At 40.7% G+C, this 21,709-nt stretch overlaps 1 protein-coding gene across 1 annotated transcript in view; it reads left to right on the forward strand.

The window, feature by feature from the left end:
- RGS7 (regulator of G protein signaling 7) overlaps nt 1-21,709 on the forward strand; it is a 2,226,031-nt gene that overhangs the window by 1,266,765 nt on the left and 937,557 nt on the right. Inside the window, exon 5 of the mRNA XM_086925320.1 lies at nt 21,156-21,262. Coding sequence (XP_086781446.1) covers nt 21,156-21,262 — 107 coding nt within the window. The remainder of the gene's footprint in view (nt 1-21,155; nt 21,263-21,709) is intronic.

The following is a 21,709-nucleotide window of genomic DNA, read 5'->3' on the forward strand; positions in this document are numbered from 1 at the left end:
TGGTATGGTGCTTTGTGTTAGTCCAAATGGGGGATTCAAGTTGATTTAGATCTTCTATGAATGCAGTGGGTATCAGGTCATTGAAATGTGAGGTTGGTTTCATGGCTGTGATAGTCTTAAGGATCTCATCTTCATTAAGTGGTCTGAATTTGTTCCATGTGTCCTTATCTTTGAGGTGGTAGTAAGAAGTACGACTTGAGAACTGCAAAGGAAGGAACTATTCAGTTTAGGAGGCTAACTGTTGCTGATTGGAGCTCTTAGCTTTATATTGTTAGTGGAGATAGAACTTTCAATTTGTAATATTTTCTCTTCGAAGAAGGACACAAAGGCTTTGCAGTTCTTTGCGGAAATGTTCATAATGATGTGATTACTGAAATCAATCTGTTGATTGACAATTTCACGAAGCTAGCCTGGCCAGTTTTTGGGGGTATCTAGTTGTGATTTTATGAAAGATGCTTTAGCATTCCTCATGTTTTGTTTTGTAAGTGTTTCTTGTTTCCTTTAGTATTTTTAGGCGAGCGATGGAGGGCCCATGTCTCAAAGTCCTACTGCTAGTTTCAGTCTTTTCTTTATATGTTCAGGTCTGGTCGAACCAGGGATGGGCCCTTTTTTTGTCTCTTGAGGCAGAGTGGGCCTACTACTTCCATTACACGAGCCATATTTTGGTTGCAATGGTCAGTTATATCTTTCACACCCTGTAGGTCATTAGAGGGTGAGAGGGCAGCCAGCTCTACTGTGTTCAAGTTTTCTGGTGTCTCTAGGCCATTTTTGGGTTTGATTTCTTGTCCTTTCGCTTTCTGCATTCAAGCAGTGATGTGGAATAAGTTATGTTGTATTTTAGGGTGGTGATATGTGTGTTTTCCTAATTGTTACAATGGAAATTGAAGTCTCCTAGGAAAATGGCATTCGGGTGAAGCAGTGAATTGATCTTGACAATTTCTATTATTTGATCCATGAACAGCAGGTTGCCATCTGGTGAGTGATAAATGAGGTTAATTTCTGATATTGATTGGACTGCTATGAGGATATCTATACCCACTTATGCACATGTGGATAGCTCGTCTACCATGAATGAGTTCAACTGTATGGAGTTGCGGTGGACTGCAATCAACCCTCTCTGTTGCTGTGATCAGTCTAGATGCATGATAGAGTAGTTGGGGGTGTAAGAATGTCCATGGGGGTGTGAATGATTGGTTAAGCCAGGATCCTGTCAGCAATAATATGTCATGCTCATGAGTCAAGGCTATGTCTGAAGTATGTTTGGCTGCCGACCTGTATTTGCCTAACATGCATTTTCGTGTAGTTGCTGATTCGAGGGGGTTATTTTTGTGATTTAGGATGAGAGGAATAGTAATCAAGATCTCTCGGTTAACATATATATCATTGGTTTATGGCCCATGTTTGTGGGTTCCAGCCATGGTTGATATTTGCAAGGCTGGAGGACTAGGGGTCTGAGAGGTTACTTGGTATGATTTAAACAGGGAATGGATGTCATCCCTAGACAGTTGGGTGGAAGATCTTCTTGGGCGGTTGTTGACATTTGGGGCTGGTATGTTAGGCATAGACAGGGTTATAGATCTTGTATGTGTGGTAGTGTTTCTCATGGTTAGGTGAGACCCCATGTTGCACACATGTCTTAAAGCATTGTATAGTTATTGAGACCTTGCTTAAGTTGGTGTAGATCATTTCAAGTTCCTGCTTCAGAAAGTCAATGATATGTTCAAGATGGGTAACTCATTTAGGCCACTGTGGGATATGTTTGTGTGATATATTAGTGCTGAGCCCTGATCTGCATCACCAGAAATCTGTCTAAGCTCTCTCTCTGGTATGATTCTCTGTGGGATGCCTTTCTTGAGTGTGTGGGAATACTCGGTGTCTTTTGGTATGCTCTCTGTATGCTCTGAGGATGTTTGTGATGCTTGTTTATTTTCTGAGATGGCTGTGAATTTTTGTTGGGAGATGGTGTTATTGTCATAGTTTGAGGAGGATTACGGAAGGAGGGCTTTGCCCTTAACTTAACGTTCGATTGACGGGTATAAGATCTTCTGGGGATCACAGTGATCATCATCTCTAAGTAACTAAGGGGTTTGAATTGTATTTTCAGTGAGAATCTGTGTATCTCCATCTCTGGACTGTGGACTTGTATAGTGGGCAGTCCTGCATGTTGTGGGTAGGTCTAAGTTTGTACTGGAAGGAATGGAAGATCTTTTGACCGTTTCTTGTGGAAGATAAGTTTGCCGTTCAGAGTCCTAGGACAATATGATGATCTACAACACCGTTGTTGTGGTATAGTTATTACAGGTATTTGTAAATGGTGAGCCTCGGATATTGATAGGTGCTATGTGGCTAGGGTGCAGGTTGGTTGACTTCTATTGTAGTCGTGGGGAGTCTGGTGTATTGCTGCAGTGGATTGGTTGTTATTGATTGGTGTGAACTTTTATGCTATTGAAGATCTGATCCAAGATCTCTAGGTTTGTGTCGGAGGCTTAGATGCATTTATTCTCATTCTTGTAGATTGATATTGTGGCTTACACTCAAATAAAGGGAGAGGGTGTGATAGTGGCCATGGGATGTTTTACTGGAGTATTTTAACATAACATATTTTTCAGATAATCACTGACAATGTGAGCAGTTCTATTTAGAACTGTTATATGTAAATGTATTTAAGAAGGATACACTTAAAATATGATCCAAGCATGCTTCCCTGGACACAGCCACGGTGCAGATCATTCAGAAATGACTCAAGTTGGAGGGGGGTGTAACTATTAATGGGAACTGCTTCTTTCCTGCTGCATCCCACAGAGGATTTTATTTGTGCACCTGGCAAGATTTTTAAAACGATTTGACATTCAACTTCAAAATGCTTATCTTCTGAAAGCCGGATTTTGATTCAAGCTCAAGAGTTATGGCAGAGCAGTACTGCCCATTAGCTGCAAATGTGTAACCGAAGTTCTAGCCCCCTAAACTCTCACTGAAATATTCACATTGCTTGCCAGCCGCAATAGCTTCCGTTCAAAGAACAGACCTAGTTCACAATCTTGGCAATCATTTGCGAACCCTTTCATAGCAAAGAGAAAGAATTTCTCTGTTCTTCTTAAACCTGTGATATTGCCTCAATTCTTCAGTCACTGGCGTTTTTACAGACTCAGCAGGAATTTGCCTGAAGACTTTTCTTCCAGCTGTGATTCATCTTATAACTTCACAGATAGCTTTCTCTGGGAGCGTTCACACAATTTCCAGAAAGGCTTTTATACTACTTCTCAGCACATTTCTTCCTTTCTTAAATATCATGCTGAAAAAGTGTTTTTTCTGTGCTCGCTTTGTGGCTGCTGAGTATGTGCATACAGTCTATGTGCCTGACTCTGTGCTTGTAACAGGCTACCTTAGATGCTGCTGCCTCTTCTAATACTGCACTGTTCAGTATTTGTGCTTTGTCAATTTGTGCCGCTGTGTGAGTATATTGTGTACTGACATTCAGTAGTATTGCACATTATATTGTAATCTACTGGAGTGATATAACTTGAGGCAAAACTTTACTGAACTGATTACTGTGCAACACAAACAAATCAGTTTGTCGCAACCCGTATTAGAATGGGCTTGATTTAGAGTAGCATGGAAATCCATCAATCTCTGAAGAAAGTGCTACATATGGCCGAGAATGGGCCTGACATTTTCCTACATCATGGGGACAATATAGCGGAGGGAAATTATGCTTCCAAGCTTTTTGCTGGATTTATCAATTTCTCTAGAAATCTGAGGATTTCTGATTACTACCAAACAAAAAGATGACCGATATCCTGTGAGCTGAATGGTATGACAGCTTCAACAGAAAAAATCATTGTATTATTCATATTATAATGTTATCAGCCCTGTTTGTGTGGCTGGAGCTGGACAGTTTACTATTTGAGTTCTTAGTTTCTGTTTTTGATTCAATTGATTCAATCAACCTTTCCTGCAATTGTGTTGAAATACTGATGGTTCTCTCACCTCTACATTCATATTGAGTGGTTTTGATGGTGACATTGAAGTTTTCGGCATGATATTGGTGAAGCATCTTAACATTTTGTGGCCATGGATGTATTGTGTGTGCTGCTTGCCTGCACCTCACTGGGATTTGGCAAATGGGAAAAGGCATTTTGCCAAAAGTTGTCCTGAATTTCTCCAGGATGTATAGTGTTAATCACAAGCTCCTCCAGCTATGTGTTCTTTGTGCAAGTCTGCCATTTAACTTGCATGTGTAGAGCTCCTCAGCATCAGCATATACACACGTGAAATACAGAAGTATTGCAGGTTACTATGGAAGGCATTGCAGGAGAAATACAGTATCTTGCATCAATGCAGACATCACACTCATGAAGTCCAGAGGCCCTACCGATCATTACGGAGGCAACAGAGGAGACTTGTAGCTCATTTTCCGATTCTGTTCATCGTGGTCAGGGACATTGCTGCTTTTGGGGCACCATTATAACAACAAATGTGACATAACTGCTGGTTGTCATGATTGGTCGGGCTGCTGTACAATAAGGCTGGGTCCACTGTCAGGTGTATTGCAGAACACTGCACTTTCATCATATCAGAACACTATTTAGGAGAATATAGCACAAAGGGTCAATGCAGAGTCGAGAAGAATTCTGTGATTGATGTGAAAAAAGTGGTAATGGTTATTTAAATAAGAAGTGGAAACCCACCTAGAGGTCAAGGCACACTCCATGTAGACTTACCAGTGTCTATCTTTTGACCAAGAAATATCCAAATTCAACCTAAAAGGCCATGCAAATGAAAAAAGATCTGACCAATCTGGAAAGAGTTAGTAGCATTATCCCCAGCCAGGGTGCGAATTAGTAGATCAGTTTGCAGGACACAATACAGCCCACCAATTAGAAACCCATCCTAGATATACATGTTGAGTAGCAAACAAGTCACCTACCATGATGTAACTCAGCATACCTGATAGGATGGCAAAAAGGACAGCAAAGTGGATCCATGAATTTTGCAGTGCATGCCTACATGGATGCAAATATTTGGTAAAACACATTGATATTTTAATTGAGTGGAACAGTGTGTAATACTGTGCTGTGTTTTGCCTGAGAGTAGTGTACCTCATTGATCTCTGTCACTATTTCACCTATTAAGTATTGAGAAACAGTAGAAAAAACAGTGTCAGGCCGAGGCTCTAATCAGACTCGCCTGCAACTGGTGCAGTTCTGGTATCTGCACAGAGAATTCTACACTCTAGAGAGGTTGAGAAGAACAAAGAGTGTCTGGGGTGGACTGATCTAAGTGTAGGGCTGGGATGGGTAATTTGATACAAATGATTTGAGAATACCTGATTATACATGCCTACTAATCCAAAAACCACTGAGTTCTGGGCAAAGTGGGCCTGATTAATTCCAAATTTGCCCTTCTAGGATTAATAGATAACTTTAGGCTTGGCCCTCAAGACTATTGGTGGGATCAGTGGGCTTTTGGCAAAGTGAGATCTAGTTTTCCCCCTTCCATGATGGTGCGGTTAAGGGAGATGAATATTTGTGCCCAAGATGAAGAGGTGGTATCAATGAGATACACAAAAAAGTGAAGGCCTTGGATGGATTACTACAATGGGAAGTCTCTTATTTGAAAATAATGGGTACTAGGGGGGGGGGGGAGAAGAATGATGGCCGTTTGAGGGGTAGTAATACCATTCAACACTTGAATGTGAGCAACAATAAGCTGAAATATTCATCTGTAGACACACATGTCTGCATCTTTTGTTGTTTTGATCTGATAAAGAAAGATCTCGAGGTTGTACATGATCAGTTTGGCTTACAAGGTGGTTAAGAGAAACTGGAGAAGAATGCAATGAACAGGACAACATCTTGAGAGTTTTCATTCACATGAAAAGCATGTCTTCTCATGTCGAAAGTCTGTCAATCTAGCTTGAGTTACTGCAGTATGGGAAGAATATTGATGGAACACAGCATCAGTAGAGACATTTGCTGCATGAAATTCACGCAGAGAGAGATTGTATGTGCTAACACCAGGAATGCATTGTTAGCTACAAACACCACTAGTTTGAAGAGTTTGACCATGGAAATACTCATTAGTGTTATTGCAACAAAACAGTTAAAAAAATGAAAATGAAACACTGACTATGACAAACAGCTCTCCTAGGTCTTCCCATCTTTCCAGCCTTCTCCTGCATCTACAAATGTAGATAAAAGGGCGCTTGTCTGTGAAGTAGCAGTGATTAAAGTACCTGAAAAGAGGCAGACCTGCTTCCCTAAAAACGTTTTTATAGTGCACTAACAGCATGCAAAGTTTGAATGTGCAATAGTTTCAACATTTTTGATTTTCGATTTTGTCATCAGATTCATTCACTTTGTGAATACCTCATTTATAATGCTTTTGCTGTGACACATATTGGGATAACAAGCGCTGAAGTTTAAAAAACATATAACAAGGAGTGTGCTGTGTGAAAATATTTTATATTTAACTATGCTGTTCGTAGAAATTAAGCAATATACTGTCACATTCATGTGGCATAAGAAAGGAGTTAACAGTGACCAAAAAAATTAAATATGTCACAGTAGCACGTTGACCAATGCTTAACATTCATCTAAAAATACATAAGACAAGCAGTTTAAGTCCAGCTTAGTGTTAGGATGGTTTTTGAATTGCATTCCAATCACTTTCAAGCACACCTAACCAAAACAAAATTTATAAAAAAACTGTGTATGCAGTACAACAAGGTTCTGTAGTGTTTTTCCATTCCATATTTAGAGAAAGGGGTTCTGGGTGACATTCTCTCTAACAGTTCTCTCTTACACGTGCTTCTCCTCTACATGCACAGACATCAATAGAAGGATACCAGGAGTTCAGGGGCATATTATCAAGGGGGTTTATCTCCGCTTTTTTGGCTTTAAAAGCCAAGAAAGCGGAGATAAAATTATCTCCCTATTACTTTGCTGTCGCTAACACCAGTTAGCGACAGCTAGTAGGAGATAGCGAGCATCTTGGGCCCCGCTTTGCATGTCAGTGATATTTATCACTAATGACATGCAAAGTGGGCGTGCCAAGATGTTAGCGACTGAAAACAGTCGCTAACATCGCTATCTCCTATTACCAACTTTTGGAGATATTCGCGCTAAGCGCGAATATCTCCAAAAGCTAACACCTGCCCTGAGCAGTTCTTAGCCATGTTATCCAATGGGAGGTGGATAACATGGCTAAGAGCATTAGCTCGGTAATGCATGAATATCGCTGACTTTTCAGCGATATTCATGCTTTGCGGCGATTTTTATCGCAATTGCGTTAAACCTTGGTAATACCAAGGTTTATTTGCGGTAAAAATCGCCGCAGCTCAGCGGTAAATTTTTGTCTCTAACCAAGCAATAGCGATAATTATCGCTATTGCTTGGTAATATGCCCCTGTATTCCCCAAAACGAGATCACACTTAAAGGGCCATGCAACAGGCGGCCTTTCAATCATTCTTTCAGGTCATTTGGATTTTAGAGCCAGGGAAAATCTCACCGGCCATAAAAATGTACAATGCGTGGAAATCAAAAACTTGCAACACAACCACACAACCTGCAATTTATTTTTAATAAATGTCTATAAACATCTAACAGCTGCAGAGAAACAGCAATGTTTGAAGAAGCTAGAACAGCTAATATTGGACATTAAACTCAATTAAATGAATGCCTACTTCATACTAACCTTAGAATTTAACTTACATTTGTTACACAATCTCCATCAAAGCATCGCAGAAAAAACTGTTGAAAATGAGTGGCGGATTCCCTCACAGGATTCAAGGCCGCAAACAGCAGACTCTTTGGGGTTTACCCTGCATGAAACCCTAGAGGCTTTGTTGCTGCGAGCATTGAATGGATGCTTTTTCGAAAATGTCAACAGTGTTAGATTATACATACAGTTCAGTCACCCTCTTTAGAACCATTCAAACGTATTCCATCCAGATGCGCTGTGAAAGTGACCATATGCCACAGGTCTGGGCGTTAAGAACCTCAATCAATGCCAACACAAGAATAATAGCCATTGGCTCAAAAGAACCACAACTCAGCTGGAGACGGATTCAATTGAGCATGGAAGGTGCCACAAAGTATGAGAAGTGGAAAACACTACTATCTGATCATGGCAGGCCCTTAATCAACACAAGCAGAGGATGCAAAAAAAAAACACTGAACAAAAAGGGATGATCACTTAAAATACAATCAAATCCCACTTTACACTCGAAACCATGTGCATCCATTATAAAAAACAAATTTGGCAAGTTAAATGAGAATATGAGGAATCACTCCAGACCAAATTGTTCATGGCATGTTGGAACAAAAATGCAAGACACTTCTGGTTAATCATAAACAGGCTGAACAGTGGCTTAATTTCAAATATGCCAAATGGAAATACTGTCACTGCTGAATACCGGAAAAAGCATGTCACCATATTATGCCAAGCCACGCCTACAACACCCAACCAATTTTCAGCATCCAGTAAACAAAATCCAGCACAGAAGATTCCAATGCCAATTGTTATCAAACATCACCAATATGCGACAACCTTCAACAACATCAGGATAGCAGCATTCATTTGAAAAAGCAGAGCAGATAGTGTGTTATGCCCTAATGGCATCTCAGCATCAGTCTACAAACACAACATCAATTACTGGTCGGGTGTTCTGGATAACCTACTCAAGAGATGCATAATCAGAAACATCGTTCCATCCTCCTGGCATGGCTCAATTCTCCACCCTATAAATAAAAAAGGCCTCATCTCGCTCCCATACAGCTATCCACACTTTGCACTGTTGGATATTGAGGCAAAAAATGTTGCTTCGCTACTGCTGGAGGATTTACAAGACTGGGCAATGACAAACAACCTGCTTCCTTTTAATCAAACCGGCTGTAGAACACGGTAAGGCACCACAGACAAAGGATGCTCGCTCCAAAACAAATACAGAAGAAGGGACTGCTGTTTCATAGACACCATCAAAGCTTTTGATCAGGTTAATCGTCATCTACTGTGGTCCAAACTCATAGCCTGGAAAACCCCAGATCCGTTATTACAAGGTATTCTACTGCATTACTCTGGGCCAGAGTAAAATTAGGATCACATACTATGGTCTCCGGAAAAATAAGCAATGAACAAGGCGTCCAACAGGGGTGCATATTAACAATGACTCTTTTTAACCTGTACATGAGTGACTTGACTCCCGCATTAAATCAAGCAATCAGTCATGCTCCAAAATGTGCAAATCATCACATTACTTCAGTTCTATACGCGGATGATGTTGTCCTTTTAAGCCCAACGCTGGTAGGGCTCCAAAGATTGCTAGACGTTCTACATATTCTATGCCGGGTAAATGAGATGTGAATTGATTAGGAAAAAAACAATATTGTTATCAAAAAAAGAAAAAACAACACTACTGGCATCTAAACGACCACCGCCTGACCATCATGAACAGATACAAATATTTGGGATGTTGGCTAGACGCTAAAGGAAGTAATCTCTTATATCTACACTAAGTATGACCAAAATTAGCCTTGTTGCAATTTGCCTTTTGAACAATCTTTGAGAGCAGAAAACAATTATCTTTTCAATCATTGTTGAAAATCTTCTATGCCAAACTAGTTCCAACATTGTCATATGTGTCAGAGGCTTTTCAGTGGAAATTGGGGGCCTTTTTGAACAACTCACAGAGCACAGTTCTCAGAACAGTATTTAAATTATCACATAACACCTTGGCAGCACAGATCAGGATTGAATTTGCACTAATGGACCAACTGATCAAATAGAAGGATTGTATAATAAAATACCTGCACTCTGCAAGGATAGCAGAGCAAGGATCCCTGAAAAATCTTATCTGCCTTGAAGCATCATGCAACAACAGATCACGCCATCCAAATGCTTAGGCACACACCCTCCCTGAAGCACTAGAGCAAACAGGTTCAGCAGAGCTGTGGAACTTGAAACTATTGCACCCACAGTTTAAGCAGCACCTAACAGAAAAGTAAAAACTAAATCCTTTGAATCTAATCACAGGGCATTCACCAAAAGAGAACCGAATCCCTTGGTCCTCCTCAGCTATGATAGAAAAGTCCTCAAAAATATATTATGGAATGAATCTAACCATATTTCAAAACAAAATACCTGCATCTCCGGATGGGTTCCTTTTCTTCACTATACTTACTACTCCATGGACAATGAGAGCCAAGTTTAAAATATGTCATTTATTGGATCTATTTCAGGAATCTATAAACCACCTGCTCTGAATATGCCCTATCTTTCTTGAAGATCTCAGAAGCCTTCTTTGGCTCCTATGACCTAATGAGGTTAGCCACTTATTGAATTTTGAGCAGCCACAAGTGATTACCAAACATATAACATTTCTTGACATCACAGACAAACTACTAAGAAATAATCCAGATCCCTATAAGAAGTAGCGGCTTAACCACAAACTTCTATAGCGATAAGATATCATCTTGTCCAGCTGACAATTACATCCTATTTGTTCTCATTGCACAGATTTTTATTAATGCAGAGTGTACAGAAACAACAAGCTAATATATGGTCTAAATTTAAAGGTTTTTATAATTTTTATCATCCACAATTTTTAACAGCACAAAAAAAAAATGAATAAATGTAAAAAGAACTATGTAATGACCACATGACTAGATCTCAAGCTGCTTATCAGAACATATTTTATATCATTCACATTACCTCCATTGATTAAACCTGCATGACAATATTTGGGGCCCCATTAGGATGGCGGGTGGATCGCCCTGCCGGGCCGGCGATGGGCGATCCGCCCTCCATCCTTGCAAAATTGACTCCCCGCCATATTACAATGGCTGGGGGGGGTCCGTGGCAGACGGAAAGACCGTCCGCCGCTTTTCCCCCCCAGTCGACCGGTCGACCGGGCGGAAAAGGGTTTAATATGGTGGCGGTGTCTGAAAGACACCGCCAGCCATATTACAATGTGGCTTTGGAAATGCCTTTCCGCGGCATGCGTAGTCTGCTTGGGTGGCCCGTTGCGGCCCCCCCAGGGACTCCAGGGGGGTGGGGGGTGCACATGGGGGGTACCTATGGTACCCCCCTGCATTTCAATGTACAACGTGACTGCCACCGCGCGGTGCCTGTCACGTTGTGCATTGAAAAGCACAACATGCATTTTTGGCAGCTGAATGCACCACCCGCCGCAGTGTTAAAAATGCGGGATGCACCGGCCAGTGTGGTGGGCGCATCCTAATGGGATGCACGGGGCTGCTGCACGCTTAGCGTGCTGTCCCATTTCCCACTGGTATGGTGGCGGACAAAGTCCCCCCGCCATACTAATGTGCCTTTTGGTTTCTCTGATTAATCATCTATATTTCTATAAAAAAAAGTACTAACGTACTGATCGTTTATAACTCTATTTGTCACTTTTACAGTTTGATAGACTTGACTGTCTAAATAAAGGAATTTTGACTTGATATGAATCTCTACATAAATAGTATCATCTGCGTCAGAGATTACTGAGTCATCTGACATCAGAGTTTGACATTTGGGAATGATGTAATGTAGCGTGCCCTACAGCAGCACAATATGACACACCTTCTCTTGATTGTAGTGCTGATAAGGACCGACTTTAGCACTGGTGGCACCTACTGGGACAAAGATTTTTGGCGTTACCCCCATGACCTCCTTCTCCACAGATTTCCTCACTACCAGCCTCCAACTGTGTCCTTCATCTCTCCATTGCCTCACTCTCACATGCCTTTCATGTGTTTTACAGCACTACTTAAAACAAGTGTAACTCTTTCTATTTTTTCTATTTTTTTATTTGAAGGTACAGTGCACCATCAAATTGATGAAAAAGTGTCTATACATTTCAAAAATAATTCATACATATCTAAAGGCTTAAAAAGTGCATATTTAATGTGCCTTAGAAAACCTCCAGCCTTCTGGCCCATTCAAACCAAGAACAATACTCCCTCAAAATGCAACTCTGACTCATTTGGGTCCTCAATTCGGAAACAAGACACCCCAGATTTTATAGAATTTCTTTCCCTAACCTTCTTCATGTTCTCTAAATTCCACAAAGCAGGGTACCAATTAACATCTCCACCTCTGGAAAATCAGAGACCGAACTGCCAGCATAGCACTAAATACCAGTTTCTGGATCTTAAAAGTGATACCCGGCATGGGGCAGGCTCCCAAGAGTGCCAGCATGGGATTTTTGGTATTTGAAGTTTTAGCTGATTCTCCAAAGACCTATTAATGCTCTACCAGAAATTACCCAACTTGCTACAAAACAGTACAATTTGGGACCACCCTCCCCCATTGACCATGCCACACCTTAAAACATTGGTTTGGATAGTATGTATTCATTTCATTTAAAAACTGGGAAGTCCTATACTTCAGCTATTTTGCAAAAAACTGCATTTTGCAATAATGTCCCCCTTGTTTTAAGGCTGTAAAATTGCATTTGTTATTTCTTACCCAGATATCTTAGGGGGCTACCACATTCTCCACCCTAATCCATTTTGTCAAAATCCACTCATACATATCCACATTTTCTCAGGATAATAAACATTGATTCAACAGGCCAATTTTATTCATAGCTAAATCTTCAATTAATCTTATCACAAGATCCTTCTTATTTGGCCTAGCTTTAGGATCAAGATTCCACAGCTCTCCAATCAGAGTCCTGTAGGACCACTACAACCAGGTTCCTCCCTAGTAGTCTATGGCTCGAAAACCCCTAGTGTTGTCCATCTATTGTTCTGTAAAAAATCATCTAACTTCCAAAATCCATTTCTTCTACCTGGCTATTATTGCTGGATCCATAGTGGTCCTTCCCTCTACTTCAAGGTGATACAAGCGAGTTTTTGAATTAGTATAAGGAATACCGAAGCCTTATAGAACTTTGCTTTTCGCTTATGAAACTCTTGTAATGTCTTATAACGTACTTTCTTGGGACATTTTGTTAGTCGCAGAATTTGGTTTTTCTCCAGCATTCTAACAATAAGATCATTCTGAAGATGGCTAAATAAAGTTCACTTTTTTATTAAACCCAAACATATATTGTGGAAAGTGTACAAAATAATATGTCTGAAAACAAGGCATGGTATGGTTAAACCCCCCCCCCTTCCACCACACACCTGTATAAAGTCCTAAGTACTATGCTCTGGCTGGATTTATTCCATGTAAAAAAAAATCATTGAATTTAAATTTAAATAAAATGTGAATTAATTATGATTGGTATAATTGAAAATAAAAAATTAAATAGCCGAAGAATGGACAACCTAATAAGAGTTCACCCACCCTAAAAGCTTAAGGGAGAGGGTGCCCATCTAGTTAGTAGACCTTTGACTTTAATTAGACAGGGTCTCTAATTTAAGTCATATAAATCGCTCACATCCTTCATAGAAAATACCTCCAGATAGCGCTTAGGCGGTGCCTGCACACATTCATCCTGTATCCTCTCAACTCTTGAAATACTGAATGAATGTCCAATACCCTTTTCTGTACTTCTTTCTCAGGGGCCAATAAATAAAATAATAAGTAAATATATCCAGTATTTGTACAGCGCACAGCTACCCGGAGGCATCCCAGCGCTGGGGCCGTCGGGAAGATTACGAAAGCTATTGCCCAGAGTCACATGGTGCTGGGCTGACCTGCCGCCGGTGCTGGGGATCGAACCGTGAGCCCCGGTGTCAGTTGCCCTGGCCGCAGCACCACACCTCTTACTAGCATAACATTTAAAAGTATGTTAGCAATCACATTCGAATACATCCTTTTTATAAAACTTATGGTCTTAGTGGAAAATTCTAGTCTTTCCCAGTATGCCAAAGAGAGTTTCCCAGACCACAAAATCAAAAACGCTTTTTCTGCATCTAACAAAAAGATTGCCACTAGATCTTATTGACTGCAAGCATATCAAGAGCTTCTATCACATAGTTACCACTGATAATTAACTGCGGCCCAGCAATACGATTATTTTGATCCCCATAAATTAAAAGAGGAGCCAGTTTAATAATTCTATTCACAGCAAACTTCATTATAATTTTGTAGTTCGCATTTAGAAGAGTAATTAGATTATATCAATTTGGATCTACTGGATCTTTGCTCTTTTTAAGAAACCTCCGCCTTTAAAAATAGAATTGGAGGAATCCTATAAATATAGATGTAAAACTTCTGAGAAAGTCTTATAAAATAAGGCTGGGAATCCATTGGGGCCTGCAAACTCCCCCCTCCTGCCTCCCACCTCCTCGCCAGGCTGCTTTATGCCTCCTCCAACTCACCCAACGAGATGGAGCTATCCATAAACCTCTCTGATAATTCTTCATCAGGACCAGCTTAGCCGTAGAATCCAATAAACAACTGAATTCAGTTAAATTAACATTTGGAGAGATATTTTAAACGCTGCTAAAATGTTTTTTTACAAATAGCTTGAATCTCCTCATCTGATGTTCAATACTTTTTTGAGCACTTCACAGCATCAATTGTCTTGTACGTTGCACCTGCCAGGCCATAAACTTTCCTCCAAAGTTGCTTTCTTCATAAATCCTTTGACAATATGTTGAATGTTGTACATAATTCTTGACGTAATAATAAACCCAATGGGAAGCTTTTATCTCTGTGAGTGCTTTCCTATTCCTTTCTGAGCGTTCTTAAGGAACCTTCCATACTCACAACTGAATTAACCAACCCTGTTCTTCAACTTGATTTTTTCATCTGCTGATAATTCTAAACCGGGCTATATCCCTAGAGATCTCAAATGCACACAGGGACACTCTTATGATGTTCCATACTATGTTAATTGAGGCAGAACTCTTGTTTAGATAAAATAAGATCTCTATCTTTGCTTTATCTAGCCAACCCCAGCCTTTGTCTTCTAAATAACACTTATTAGAAATCTATCTCTTATTTTTAAGTATTTGGGGAACATTTCTAACTTTACTGTAGAATGATCAGAAAACCCGTTAGTTAACATATTTAAGTCTTTAAACCCCACTCTGGAGGAAATCAAAAACTAGCCAAAACGAGCAGATGTTTTATACCTAGCTGAAAAGCAAGTATATACATTATATCTGGGTTAGCCACTCTCTAAGGGTTGACCAACCCCAGCACTTTCTGATAAATATTTGCAACTTTAGGGTTTGGTTGCAACTTTTTACCAGAAGAAGCATCAAGCTCCAGCTGCTGGAGGAATTTGAAATCACCTCCCACTATCAGTCCACCCTCAAATGCTACTAATGATGAGAACAGTTTGTTAACTGGAGCAGGATCATCTTCGACTGGGGAATACAAATTATCTAAAGATTCCAGCACCGTTTTAATCGTGCAGTCCACCTAACACCAACGCCCTTCTATATCGGACTGCCATCTATGAACTTGCTCTTTAGAGTTCTTACTTATATAAATTGCCACTCTATGTGCTGCACCCACTAATGAAAGTACTTGGAGGCAGCACATGTTTAAAAATATGAAACGTGGTCAACATATTATGGGGAATGTGGGTTTCTTGTAACAAGACCACTGTAGGTTTCTGGCTTTTTACACAGGTTTCAACTGCTTGCTATTTCCTGGTATTGTTTATCCCATTAACATTAATTGAAAACTCCTTCACCATTTCCTCTTTCTAAAGGTAAGAAGACCATCCCCACAGCATTTGCCTATCTAAATTCTGATCAAGCAAGCAACCACCCTTCTCAAAACGGGAACCCTTCAATTGCACTGCAAACACATAGTTCTGTCCCTGATGGTGACACAAATCAAAATTACTTGAGGCTACATGACTGGCCAGTAGGTCACAAAAAAGTACTATGTGCAACGTGCCAAGTGATAGTTTATAAACTTCAACAGCAAATTCATGAAATACATACAATGTGCGAAGTACACAGAATTACATCTAAAAACCCTCTTCTCCGGATGTGTTCCTTAATAAACTGCATTGCAAAATCCTTGCTTAAGTGCATTACATAAATCTGCGTGAACAAATTCACATTGTCATCTTACAATACCCACCTCAACAATGCATAGCCTACCATCAGAACTCCCCAAATAGACAGCCTTCAATACCACCCTTTTCTCTTTAATCAACCCTCAACTGTGGCAGGAGCCCAGCCCTTCCACCCACCTAGACCCAACCCGTAGATAAGCAACACCATGACACAGTGTTGTTTCCTCCCAGTCCGACTCAGCCCACCTCCACCCTCATTAAAGTTGCTTGCTAGTGTTGCTAGAGCCTTATTCTCTAATAAGGGATGGATTTCTGCTTACTCTAGCACAATCGACCTTCATCCATTAGGCTATTTTTATCACAATCTTATCCCAGGGTTTCCGAGGTTTGCCACATATGTAGACCACTTCGGTTCTCCTCCTTCCATGCCTACTGCAAATCTAGTTTCTGTGCTTGCACAACCCACTGATAATAATTCACTTCCTTGTTTTCCCAAATCCATCCCCACCTTGTCTCTTAATGTCAGCTCATGCTACAAACAAGGATGCACCTACTCTTTTAGCGGTAGTGGCCATGGAGTTTTTAGGTGTACATACCATAAACCTTCGGGTGGATCCACCACTACTGGCATCAAAGGCCCCTCTCCAATCCCTGCATGTTACCTATGCAGATACAAATTTTATCTGCATAGGTAAGGAGTGGGCAAGGAGTCTACAAGTGCCAGCATCACTGATCTCCAGGTAAAACTATCTTTATCGACCAGAGAGGTCTCTTATTTATCTCATTCTCTGTATACACACCATATCATTAGTCTGCTGAAACATAGTGGGGATACAATCTAAACAAAATCACAGCGAGTGGGGACATTTGAATGATGGGCATGAAATCTGCATTTTTCAGGAAACATAGGCCAGGCCAGATGCTTTTTGGTGAATCCCAGAGCTAATAGCACCACTGGAAAAAAACATTTGTCAAGGTCAGTCCTTCAAATGGCTGACATATTTCTGTCATTGGGCCTTTATGCTTGTAACTGTCACTCCCTGTAGTATAATAATGCTGCTCCAACCTTAAAGGGGGTTTTATACTAGTAACATAAATTACATCCTTCTTGAAGTTAGGATTTGTAATTTAAGGAAGGATATGAAGGTTATACCTAGAGCAATCATGATCCACTGACACTTATTATCCAGAGCTTGTTATCTTATATTTTTCCCATTCAACTGTCTGCTTGTAATTATGTCCTTGCATTAAGCAACAATCAAAGAAATGTTAAATGGGCTGCCATCTACTCTTCTCCTGATATAAATCCAATAATGTATGATATGGTGGCATGCAAACTACAACTGGGAAAATAGGATGAAAATAGGATGCAGGAAGATCTTCTTGATGCCTCAAAAAACAAAGGTCTAAATCCTTTTGGCACATTGTTAGCCAGGGTGATGAATATTTTGCTGAGATCCCCAAGGTACATATTTGACCGAGGGAGTGGTTTGCCCACCTTGAACCTTTTTATTCTTCCTCATGTATTTTATTACTGGGGCCGCCTTGCATGGCATCTGAAATCAGACAGTGGGAAATACTTGATTTTTCCCCTCTTACTTTTTCACTTGCTGACCCAGAGGCAGCTGTCATTCTCCAAAGTCAGAGCGAGATTTCGGCCGATATGTTCCACTTTTGATCATATGATATGGGTTTCCTATCTTAGCCTGGTTTCTAACGCTATAGTTGCAGTAGCACCAATCCCTTGATCTGGAAAGGAGCAGAGATTACTCCAGTCTTGAAAAAAGGTTGCTGAAACCTTACCAGTAACTGAATTGTGGACAATGATATTTTCATATATTTACATGCAGGGTTCAGATCACGAAGGCTGGAACCATGGATCAAGTTTTTTTGTGTGGGCCTAGTGGAAGACTGTTGAAATCTGTGGAGAAAACCTTTTCTTACTTTCATTGACTTTCCTGTTACCATCAATCTGGTCCCTAGAGTTAGACCCCAGTAAGTACTGGCTAGTATGGGCATCGCAAGCAGCCTTCTTAACATCATAGGCATAGAAACAATGACAGATTTGTACGCGGATGGCGCTCTGCTCTCCTTCGAGACGCTGACTGCTGACACGGGACTGCCTGCAGGACAATTCCTGCAACATGCCTCAATACTGCGGACACTTACGCAGAAATGGGGGAACATTGCTGACGAACCGCCCACACACCAGCTAGTTCAGTGCATGCACGTGATGGGCAACGGGACACATGTGGTGCACTGGCTGACACAGGCGCTGCTCTCGCACACTCAAACCACATTGCAACCTCTCCGGGATAAATGGGCAGTGGACAGAGGGAAGACATGGATGGACAAGGAGTGGGCGGTGATACTCTCAGGCCCCCGCAACATTCCCCGTAATGCACGTTTCAAACAGATCCAATTTTATGTCCTACACCGCGCGTATCTATCCCCGGACAAGATAAACTCATATTTCCCGGGCACGGAGGCCAAATGCCCGAGATGTGACACGGAGGGAGCAGACCTCCTCCACATGCTGTGGCAATGTCCCCGGCTTCAGGCATACTGGCAATCGATACTAACGCTGCTGAAGCGCTGCACGGCGATGCCGATCCCATTCTCGTGGGAGGCATGCCTGCTGGGCCTCTTCCGTAGGACCAAACTAAACAGGGTGCCTTCCCGCTTCTGGGATCTTGGCCTCATCACGGCCAAAAGACTCATCACAAAGCATTGGAAACGGGCGGCACCACCAGCGATGGAACACTGGCACGCTTCGCTAGATAACTGGGCGAAAGCGGAGAGTATATCTCTACATAATGAGGAGACGGCGGGACTGCGTAAATACCCCATAGCGACACTCTGGGACGACATGATCCGCTCCTTCCATAACGGACCCCAGACACCAGAGACTCCAGGGAGACAGGCACCCCCAGACGGGGAACACAGAGATGGCCACCACACTCCAGGCGCCGCAGACAACAGACATAACGCCCACACGCCTGACCCCTAGACCCCGCCTCTTCCCCCCCCAGCCCCGCCGACACACCAAGATTGCTGCCACCCTCCCGCATCGCCAACATAGCTCCCGAACTTGCAAGAACAGGCACGAACCGACTGAAGCACTACTACCGGACCCTCCCCTCTCTTTCCTTGCCCCCCCCTACCGCAGTTCCCACCAACCGTTACACCACACGCTGCAGGACCCCAAGTTCGATATCCTTTTCCCATTACGCTTTTATTGAATTTGCTCACTTAACAAGATACAATAACAGAGACAGCATGATCACGCAATGCTTGAACGTTGACTTTCTCAGCGAACTGTTGCAATGTACTTTGCGATCCACTCCATGATCTATGTATGCATTTTATTTAACTATTGAATCTTCATACATCAAGACTCTGTATGGCAGATGCTTGTTTTTTTTTCCTTTGCACTGAATGAAAGATATATTTAAAAAAAAAAAAAAAAAAAAAATCATGAAGTGCCTTCATGAGGAAAATGATGCCCTGATAAGGAGGAGCCTAGTGGAGAAAATTAATGTTAAGAATTAAGTTTGACAAGGTTGTCGTTTAGCCCAACTCTTTTTTTCCTTTCTATAAATAGCTATAGAGGCATTCTCCTGGACTGTGCTAATGATTCTACAGTTCTATCTGGCCAAAGGTGCCCAGATTATTATTCGCAGATGACACCCTTCGAATTTGCAAGACTGTCATTGGTTTGCAAACCCTTATCAATAAATACTCTATATTTTGCCTGTACCATGGGCTAGAAATTAATGCTTTGAAATATTAATTCATGACCAATAATAAGCATGTGAAACATTCATTTGGTAACCAACATCCTAGAAAGAGTAATATAATTTGGTTACTTAAGGGTTAGATTGTCTGGTAAAGACTCTTGGTGGTCTCAAAACTCCAAGAGTTATTTTTGGTGATCAAACACTGAGCTCCAGCATTAGTTAAGTTCACCAAAAAGGCCCCTTTTCATCCTAATTTGCCAGTATGGAGATCTATAATGCCCAATTTAGGAGCTCTGCATTGTATGGTGCTGATTTGTGGGGCATTTGTAATACAAAAACCCTGGGGGTAGAAGAAAATAATTTTGCTAGATCCCTTCTGAACCTCATCTGAGGCACCCCTCTATTGCATCTGAGATTAGATCTCATGGTAAAACCGATAACGGGGCTTGCTAAGTTTTGCCCTATTCTATAGTGGATCTGACAATGGAGTGCTAAAGATGTATAAAGACTCCCTTACAGTTATCATCAGGTGACACAAAATCCAGAGGATCCCCTAGTTGTCCTACATGAAACAGTTTCTGCTTGACCACGGAATGAGAGATTGTTGGCATGAACCGTCATTTATTTGTGCTTCTATGATGGTTTCTGTAAAGGATAGGTTTTGAGCCTATTATATTGATGAAGTGAATGACTGGATGAAATGGGTAGTCTGTATACATTTCTTCTTCACAAACATGTATTTAGAGTCGAGGAATTCCTGTGCCATGTCAATCCCACACCTGCAAGTTTATATTTTTTTAAGTTTAGATATCACATTCTGCCTGTTGCTGTTTTCGCTACTTCTAGGCTATCTTCCAAGAAAAAATCCAAGATGTGTCCAGTGTATAATTATACCATGGAGACAGATGAGCACTTGTTGTTCTTATGTCCAGCTTATTCCAAACCTAGATCTTGATGTATTGTACCTATCTGTCCTTTATTGGGGTTAACAAACTGGGCAAATGCTCTAAGATTTTGTAAAACCTACTCCAGTAAACTGGTGGTAGCTTGTGTTAGCTAAATTATTGTGTATAATGTAGTTGATTTGCATAATGTTTTATTATGTGTTTTTATTTTGATTTTATATATTGTTTTTCTTTATTATTTTATTGCAACTGGATTTTGTTATTAATGTGTACGTGTCGATGACTTTGATATTTGATCAGATAACTATGTAAATTTGAGTAACAAACAAGCATGCTAATATGCTCTTGCGATTTAATATGTTACCTCTTGAATGCAAAAAACAGATAACCAAATGCATGCATTTAAAAAATGTAGTGTCTCCATGGCCAAAGTAAGTTTCATGTTAAGATTTTATTTTTATGTTACACACTTCACTTGCTGGAGTTTTCAATTATCTGTAATTTAAAAGATAGTAAGATTCGTATAAAAGAAAATGACAATACTTTTTGCGTTTTTCTTTTTCATAAAACAGTGGAGGCTCTGCACATGGGGACGTTAATGGCTGCTCATGGCTATTTCTTTCCAATATCAGACCACGTACTCACATTAAAAGATGATGGTACTTTTTACCGGTTTCAGGTATGTGTAACAAAAACCTTCTTTAATATTGACATAATATTACAGTATAGATTTCTTAAGTACGGGGCGCAGATTCTCAAACAAAGACAGCAAATTTGATGTAAGTGTTTCAGTAATGCAATGTCTCTAATGAATTATGGATTCAATAGGCCTAACATCAATATCTATATTTTGGGGGTAATGTGATTTACTAGGTATCATATGTTGATTGTTGGCAAAAAATGTTGAATTGTATGAAGAAGTAGCACAGATGGGGAGATTCAAATATTGCTGAGTGGACAGTGAGGGTTTATATTGAAATCCTACATCTTCCTCAATGTAACGTTTATTACAACACACTAGGCAAAACTTTTTATGTGGTCATACCATTGCTCTCTTATAGCACATTGAACTACTATTACAAATACTTCACGAACTTCAGGCATGAAATAATATGTAAGTGAGTTG

Source organism: Lissotriton vulgaris, chromosome 6 (genome assembly GCF_964263255.1).
Source record: "Lissotriton vulgaris chromosome 6, aLisVul1.2, whole genome shotgun sequence".
NCBI lineage: Eukaryota > Metazoa > Chordata > Amphibia > Caudata > Salamandridae > Lissotriton > Lissotriton vulgaris.